General features: G+C 45.8%; 1 protein-coding gene across 3 annotated transcripts in view; it reads right to left on the minus strand.

Moving 5' to 3' along the window:
* Nucleotides 1-313: 313 nt before the first annotated feature.
* LOC140426654 (nucleus accumbens-associated protein 1-like) overlaps nt 314-9,229 on the minus strand; it is a 92,140-nt gene continuing 83,224 nt past the window's right edge. For all 3 annotated transcript variants that reach the window (XM_072511738.1, XM_072511736.1, XM_072511737.1), the window contains 2 exons: nt 6,028-6,125; nt 314-2,822 (listed from right to left, as the gene is read on the minus strand). In XM_072511738.1, the coding sequence (XP_072367839.1) occupies nt 2,479-2,822; nt 6,028-6,125 (442 nt within the window). In that variant the 3' untranslated portion in view covers nt 314-2,478. The remainder of the gene's footprint in view (nt 2,823-6,027; nt 6,126-9,229) is intronic.

The raw sequence follows: 9,229 nt of genomic DNA on the forward strand, positions 1-9,229 counted from the left end.
AATGCCGACATGTTCTGCCACCTCTGCCAGTTCTATCCCCCCATCTCCACACCATTACCATTTTACCTGGAGTATCCATGGTGCCAGGCTGGGTTACAGATGTTTAATGACCAACATATTTAACTGTTAGTATCTCAGACGGGAAGAAAGGAACAGACCCAGGAACTTGCCAGTGAGGGCAACGAGAAACTGGACCAGACCCAATGACCTGGCCAGAAAATTATCATATGGTCGCTTATTTATAATGAAGAACACCAAGATAAACGAATTTTAGAAGGCATTACTTAACCTGCTAATTTGAAAAGACTGAGACTTGCATTTGTAAGGCATTTTATTACATCCCTCAAACATCTCTCAGTCCCTGACAAACAATGAATTACTTCTTTGACTGACTGCCATTATACGTGTGAAAATGGGAGCTATTTTGTTCAAGCAAGATCCCAGAATCAGCAACATGGTGAATGAACTTTTGCTTTGTTCTGTGAATGCCTCCACCATGAGTGAAATCTCTGCTGTCCCTTGAATGGTGCCACAGCATTACGATCACCCAGGTGAATAGGCATGGTCTAGTGTGCATATCCAGGAAGGTAGTCTCCCACAGTACTAAACACAACTGCTCTGTTCGGTTGACTGGAGACTGCTGCACAGTGGTTAGCACTGCGGCCTCACAGCACCAGGGACCCAGGTTCAATTCCAGCCTTGGGTGATTGTGTGGAGTTTGCACATTCTTCTCGTGTCTGTGTGGGTTTCCTCCAGATACTCCGGTTTCCATCCATGCGCAGGTTATGAGAATTGGGCGGGGGAGTGGGCCTAGGTATTGTGCTCTTTTGGAGGTTGGTGCAGACTCAATGGGCCGAATAGCCTCCTTCTGCACTGTAGGGATTCTATGGATAATTACAGTTATGTTGTACGCTTTCCCTCCCCCACACTGCCCCCCCCCCCCCCACCAAAAATATACAATCGGTTGTTTCACTTATAGATCTCCTTTCCTACATTATTCCTAAAAGTAAATTCTGCTTTGTGGGGCTTCAGCAAGGGCATATACAAAAATACCCAAACAATGGGTATATGTGAATTGACACAATGTCTATACATTAGAAGTTATAAGATAGGTACTAGTAAATTCAGTAAATAATTCAGGAGTAGTTTCTTTACCCAGACAGTGATGAGAATGTGGAACGCACACCCGCAGTGAGTGGTTGAGACAAATAGTATTGGTATGAGGAGAAGCTTGATAAATACATGAGGCAGAAAGGAATAGAAGGACACATTGATGGGGTTAGCTGGAGAATGAGGGGAGGAATGGCCTGGTTTTTGTACTGTAAATGTATGCAATACTGGAAATCCAGGATTTGGACGGGGGAAGGCCGAGAAGCATTGCAATAGATTTCGGGTGATTTGCTCACAACGTTATTACTTGAGTGAAGATATGGAACAATTCCGTTAGTATTGAACGGGGAACATGCTCTGTGAAGTGTGACCAGGATACCAAACAATGTTGGTCAGGGAGAAAAGGATGGGGCCAAGTGAATGATCCATTCGTCCGAACAAGGCGAGATCCACCTCTTTGTCCTTGCCTAATGCACAACTTTTTTCTTTTTAAAAGTAGGATTTATTTATTTTGATGATGTGCCCAATCAACATTCCATATCTCCATGTGGACTTTCTCCCTGAACTGTAAACGCACTGAGTTACTGGGCATTAGTGAGGAGAGTGGAGATCAGCAGTGTATTCCCCGTTCTTTAGTGCATTGTCAGGTCCACTAATGTGTCAGCTGTGCCTCATTGGGTAACACACGCCTGAGTCACAATGTTGTGGGTTGGAGTCTCACTTCAGAGACCTGGTCCCATAACCCAGTTTGACACTCGAGGCAGTACTGAGGGAGTGCTGCCCGGTTGGAGGGTCAGTACTGAGGGAGTGCTGCACTGTCAGAGGTATTACCTTTCAGATGAACCTGTATGTCCTCAGGTGATTGTGATGTAAAATATATCATCGCACTACATGAAGAGCAGGGGAGTTCCTCCTGTGCTCTGGTCAATTCATATTCCTCAATCAACATCACAGAACAGATTATTTGGTCGTTATCACATTGCAGTTTGTGGTTACTTGCTGTAAGCAAATTGGCTGGTGCATTTCCGACAACAGTGACTGCACTTCAAAAGTACTTCATTGGCTGAAGCGCTTTGGGATGTTTTGAGGTCAAAGGCGCTATAGAAATGCAAGTCTTTCTTAATTTACATTCATGACAATCCCACCCCAATCGCAATTTATCCAAAACAGTACATGGGTATTTGGCAGTAAGAGGGTTAAGTGTCAGGCACAGTGCAGTGATACCCTCTCCCCCACTGCCCAGTACACATTGGCTATCTAATTTCCAGATTGAGTCACCACTAACAATCGCCAAGCACTAAACCCCACGACCTGCCTGACTCCCTACGTAGCATGTGTCCTTTTTCTGGGAATGCCTGTTGGGCTTTGTTAGTTTGGAGCCTCCATGATACCGTTCCCGGTGTCTTCCAGACCCTCTGGGAAACCCGTCTCGTATCGGTGGCCGGTACCACCAGGTCTCATCCCACTGGTCTCGTGCCTCTGCCCAGCGCCTGGCAGCTCCATCTCCTGGCTCCCGGACGCCCCATCTGGCAAACCCCCAGTCGCCCCGTCAGTGATGACCGAGCGGTAGACGCCATCTCCCTCAGCCAACATCAGCTTGAGCTTGGGGATCCAGTGTTTGCGAACTACTCTCCTGGCATTGGTGCACATATCCGCGGCGATGGCATTCATCTCACTCTCCTTGAAATTCGGAGCAAAGTTCTGACAGTAAACTGCAAAAGAGTAAACAAGAATTTGCGTTTAACTCGTTCATATCTTTCACAACCTCAGCATGTCCCAAAGCACTTGACAGTCAACGAAACACTGCTATTGTAACGTGGCAGCCTATTTGCAGATGGCAAGCTCCCACACACACCAATGACCAGATAATCCATTTTTAATAATAATGGTAAAGGGATAAATATTGGCCAGGACACGCCCCTCCTCTCAAAATAGTGCCATGGAATCTCTTACGCACATCTGAGTGAGCACACTGACATCTGTTCAATGCCCCATCTGGAAGGTGTCACCTGCAACAGTGCAGCACTCCCTCAGTACCGCAAGAGGAATGTTGGCCTGGATTATGTACTCGGGTACATCTGTGGGGCTTGACTCAGATGTGAGCGCTCTACCCATTGAGCCCAACTAACAGAGAGGGCGATATTTTGCAAAATGAACAAGGGTTAAGCAGGCAGCTGACCTGGAATCGCAACGAATCCCAGTGAGGCCTCTCTCTACCTCACTCTGACTATAGAACCGGAGAACACAGGAAGAGGCCATTCAGCCCATCATGCCTAAGGGTTATCTCATTAGTCCCCACGCCTTGCTCTTACCCCATAGCCTTTTCTAATTTTCCCTGGAAAGTTATTTTTGAATCAGCTTTCAGGCAGTGCATTTCAGATTGTAACCATTGTTATAAAAATTCTCCTGATCTCCTCCCTGGTTCTTTCACCACCGTGTCCTTTCAGTTTTTCCCCTATGAACTCTATCCAAACCCTCATAATTGTTGAATTTTCTAGCACCCACAAGCTTGAAATATCTTCTTGGGACACAGTAAATTCTCAGCTTCTTACGTTAATTCTATTCCGATCTGCCCCTGCATTAACCTGGTGCACACAGGAGCGGTCAGTCCTGGTCGCAGCTCTCGAGTGCTGTTCTTTTCAGCTGAATTCTGGAATGACCCAGTTCTGCGTCATCCACTCCCCCCTTTACCGCCACCTCTTTCAATATTATCTTCATTGGGGATAGGATGCAGAATCACCAGAATGATACTCAGGTTTAAAGCGTTAAATTGGGGAGGTCAGGTTGCATATACTAGGCTCATGTATAGAAGGGTGATTTAGGAACAGGAGGAGGCCATTCAGCCCCTTGAGCCTGTTCGTACATTTCATGAGGTTATGGTTGATTTGCATCTTAAATCCAACTAGCTAACCAGGGGGACGGCATGTGGCAGTGGTTAGCACTGCAGGCTACGGCGCTGAGAACCCGGGTTCGAATCCCGGCTCTGGGTCACTGGCCGTGTGGAGTTTGCACATTCTCCACGTGTCTCTGCGTGGATTTCACCCCCACAACCCAAAGATGTGCAGGTTAGGTGGATTGGCCACGCTAAATTGCCCCTCAATTGGAAAAAAAAAAAATTGGGTACTCTTTAAAAAAAAAAATTTTTTTTTAAATCCAACTAGCTGCCGTGATTCCATATCCTCTTATAACCCACCAAATCTTTGGGTCTCCAGGCTATCCTCCACTGTTTTTATGAGAGTGTGTTCCACACTTACACCCTCCTTTGTGGAAAAAGTGTTTCCTAACCTCTCTCCCAATTAGCCCCCAGTCCTCGACTCCCCTACCAGTGAAAAACCATTCGAACCACCCAACTCCTTTCAAAATCCAGAAACCTCAGTCAAATCACTCCTTAACCACCATATTCTAGAGGATACAAGCTTTATTGTAACTTTTAAAACATTATTTAATTATTATAATAATAATAATCTTTATTGTCACAAGTAGGCTTACATTAACACTGCAATGAAGTTACTGTGAAAAGCCCCTAGTCGCCACGTTCCGGCGCCTGTTCGGGTCACAGAGGGAGAATTCAGAATCTCCAAATTACCCAATAGCACATCTTTTGGGACTGTGGGAGGAAACCGGAGCACCCGGAGGAAACCCGCACAGACACAGGGAGAACGTGCAGACTCCGCACAGACAGTGACTCAAGCCGGGAATCGAGCCTGGGACCCAGGTGCTGTGAAGCCATAGTGCTAACCACTATGCTACCGTATTACTCCAGGCTTGGTAACATTCTGGATCTGCACTGCAATCCTTCCATAGCCAACATATCTTTGCGAAGTTGTGCAGCCCGGATCTGTATATATGGATTCCTAAACCTCTTTGAACCTCCATTTTCCACCGTTTGAAGTACTCAGATGTTACCTTTATCCATCCAATTGGATAATGACCTCACACCTTGCTGTGCTGAACTTCATCTATCATCATTTTGTCCACTCATTTAATCTATCATCGTCTTCTTTGTCATTTTATGCTATCATCTACACTTCTTATTAATCCACCAGTCTTCGTGACATCAGCAAATGTGGGAGATGATTTTCTATTGTGATATCCAAGTCATTAATTAATACAATGAATAGTAGCGGTCTCAGCACAGATCCTGGTGGGCCACCACTAATCAATCCCTTCCAATTCCATTATAACCCCATTATTCCTATCTCCGTGCCTTCAATACCTCTTGTAGGAAGAGCATAACTAGAGGTCATGAATACAAGATAGTCCCCGAGAAATCCAATAGGAAATTTTACCATGTGCTATTTGACTGCAGAGTGCACCACAGCCAGCCTGACAAGTTAAATTCAACATCTCATTATGTACACCTTCACTGTACAGAGATCAGGACCAGGGCTGTGGCCAGGTCAAGAGTATTAATGATCCCTTGGACAGGTAATAATCTTTATTCTTTATTATTCTCACAAGTAGGCTTACATTAACACCGCAATGAAGTTACTGTGAAAATCCCAAAGTTGCCACACTCAGGCACCTGTTAGGGTACACTGAGGGAGAATTCAGAATGTCCAAATTACCTAACAGCACGTCTTTCAGGACTTGTGGGAGGAAACCGGAGCAGCAGGAGGAATCCAACGCAGGCACGGGGAGAACGTGCAAACTCCGCAGACAGTGACCCAAGCCGGGAATTGGACCGGAGACCCTGGTGCTGTGAAGCAACAGTGCTAACCACTGTGCTGCCGTGCCGCCTTAGGTAAGGCTACACTGGGTGGTGATGGGTCCTTGATTCAGGGGAGAAACACTAACATTACTTTGACATTTCTCTTTCACATGTGTCTGGTGGATTTCTCAGTGCCCATTTCCTCCTCACTACCGTTTTCACCATTAACACCTTTCTATAAACACACCATTATCCTCCACGCTTACCTTTAATGGCATTGAGTATCCTGCTGTCCAGTGGTTTTCGACTGGGATCGCAGAGTGAGGAACGGATCCCAGTGCCACAGCTGTTAGCCAGAGTATTTCTATAGGGACCAGACGAATAACCAGTCAAATCAGGTGAGGGAGATTCACAGACACATCTTCACCAAACAATGAGCACGATCTACCAGCCTCATTGCGCCGGGTGCAAAAACAATTTTGTTGGTTAGATAGCGGGAGGCCGAAATCAGGAACCACGCCAGATGCAGATTGGTTTCCAAATCTAACCGGCCCACTTCTGTTGGCGAGAACCGGATCCCGCGGTGGCATGGCGAGAAACCAATAATCACTAATTAAGTCCAATCTCCATCTCATTAATGGGAAGGACACCCTATCTAACGGGCACCCATGATCTAACCGCCTCCCCAGTGAGCGGTCACGTGGATGCCCTTTTCCATCCCTATTTAAAAACGTGAAGCCAGCGCAATGGCTGTTATGGGATCAAAGGAGGCGAGTAGCCATCTTGGAAATCGGGCAGTATACAGAACAAGGTAAATGAGCTTGCTGCGCACATCGAAATTGGCCGGTACGATGTTGTGGGCATCACAGAGACGTGGCTGCAAGGGGATCAGGGCTGGGATCTAAATATACAAGGATATGTGTCCTATCGAAAGGACAGGCAGATGGGTAAAGGAGGCGAGGTTGCATTGTTAGTAAGGAATGAAATTAAATCAAAAGCAAGACGTGATATAGGATCAGAATGCATAGAATCTCTGTGGGTAGCGTTGAGGAATCGCAAAGGTAAAAAGACCCTGATGGGAGTTATGTACAGGCCCTCAGCAGTAGTCACTGTGAGGCAGAAAATAAATCAGGAGATAGAAAAGGCATATACAAAAGGCAATATTACAGTAATCATGGGAGACTTCAACGTGCAGGTGGACTGGGAAAATCAGGTTGGTAGTGGATCCCAAGAAAAGGAATTTGTGGAATGTTTAAGAGATGTTTTTTTGGAGCAGCTTGTGACAGAGCCTACTAGGGAACAGGCAATTCTGGATTTGGTGATGTGTAATGAGGCAGACTTGATTAGGGAACTTAAGGTGAAGGAACCCTTAAGGAGCAGTGACCACAATATGATAGAATTTACCCTGCAGTTTGAGAGGGAGAAGCTGCAATCAGATGTAACGGTGTTACAATTAAATAAAGGTAACTACAAAGACATGAAGGAGGAGCTGGCCAGAGTTGATTGGAAGGGGAGCCTCGCAGGGAAGACAGTAGAACAGCAATGGCAGGAGGTTTTGGGGTTATTCGGGAGGCACAACAGAAATTCATCCCAAGGAGGAGGAAACATGCTAAAGGGATGCCGATGAGGGAAGTCAAGGACAGCATAAAAGCAAAGGAGAAGCATACAAAGTGGCGATGATTAGTGGGAAGCCAGAGGATTGGGAAGTCTTTAAAAGTGAGCAGAGGACAACTAAAAAAACAATAAGGGGGGAGAAGATTAAATATGAGTGTCAGCTAGCTAGTAATATGAAGCAAGATAAAAATAGTTTTTTTCAATATATAAAAAGTAAGAGGGAAACAAGAATAGACATTGGACTACTGGAAAAAGAGGCTGGAGAAGTAGTAATAGGAAACAAAGAAATGGCAGAGGAGGAACTGAATAGTTACTTTACATCAGTCTTCACCAGTGGGTTGCCAAAACTCCAGGAGAATTAGGGGGCAGAGGCGAGTGCAGTGACCATCACTAAGGAGAAGGTTCTGGGGAAACTGAAAGGTCTGAAGGTGGATAAATCACCTGGACCGATGGACTACACGCCAGGGTTCTAAAGGAGATAGCTGAGGAAATTGTGGAGGCATTGGTGGTGATTTTTCAGCCATTGGTGGTGAATTGGAAGCAGGGAGGGTCCCAGAGGACTGGAAAGTGATTAATGTAACATCCCTGTTTAAGAAGAGAGGGAGGCAGAAGACAGGAAATTATAGGTCGGTTAGCTGGACTTGGTCATTGGTAAGATTTTAGAGTCCACTATTAAAGATGAGATTGAAGGAGCACTTGGAAGTGTATGATAAAATAGGACTGAGTCAGCAAGGCTTCACTGTATGGGTTGTCATGTCTGATAAATCTTTGAGGAGGTAACAAGGAAGTTAGACAAAGGAGAACCAGTGGACGTGATTTATTTAGATTTCCAGAAGGCCCTTGACAAGGTGCCGTATAGGAGACTGTTAAATACGTTAAGTTCCCATGGTGTTAAGGGTAGGATACTGGCATGGAAAGAGGATTGGCTGACTGCAGAGGGCAGAGAGTGGGGATAAAGGGGTCTTTTTCAGAATGGCAGCTGGTGACTAGTGGTGTGCCTCAGGGGTCTGTGCTGGGAGCACAACTTTTCACAATATACATTAATGATCTGGAAGAAGGGACTGAAGGCAGTGTTGCTAAGTTGCAGATGATACAAAGACATGCAGAGGGACAGGTAGTACTGAGGAAGTAGAGGGGCTGCAGAAGGACTTGGGACAGGCTAGGAGAGTGGGCAAAGAAGTGGCAGATAGAATACAATGTGGAAAAGTGTGAGGTTATGCACTTTGGAAGGAGGAATGGACTATTTGCTAAATGGGGAAATGCTTAGGAAATCAGAAGCACAAAGGGACTTAGGAGTCCTTGTTCAAGATTCTCTCTGCAGGTTCAGCCGGCAGTCAGGAAGGCAAATGCAATGTTAGCATTTATGTCGAGAGGGCTAGAATACAAGAGCAGGGACAAACTTATGAGGCTGTATAAGGCTCTGGTCACACCCCATTTGGAGTATTGTGAGCAGTTGTGGGTCCTGTATCTAAGGAAGAATGTGCTGGCCTTGGAAAGGGTCCAGAGGAGGTTCACAAGAATGATCCCTGGAATGAAGAGCTTTTTGTATAAGGAACGGTTGAGGACTCTGGGTCTAGACTCGTTGGGAGTTTAGAAGGATGAGGGGGGATTTTACTGAAACTTACAGGATACTGCGAGGCCTGGAAAGAGTGGACGTGGAGAGGATGTTTCCATTTGTAGGAAAAACTAGAAGCAGAGGACACAATCTCAGGCTAAAGGGACGATCCTTTAAAACTAAGAGGAGAAATTTCTTCAGCCTGGGAGTGGTGAATCTGCGGAACTCTTTGCCGCAGAAAGCTGTCGAGGCCAAACCAAAGAGTGTCTTTAAGACAGAGATAGGTTCTTGGTTAATAA

This window comes from Scyliorhinus torazame, chromosome 7 (assembly GCF_047496885.1).
Source record: "Scyliorhinus torazame isolate Kashiwa2021f chromosome 7, sScyTor2.1, whole genome shotgun sequence".
Lineage (NCBI taxonomy): Eukaryota > Metazoa > Chordata > Chondrichthyes > Carcharhiniformes > Scyliorhinidae > Scyliorhinus > Scyliorhinus torazame.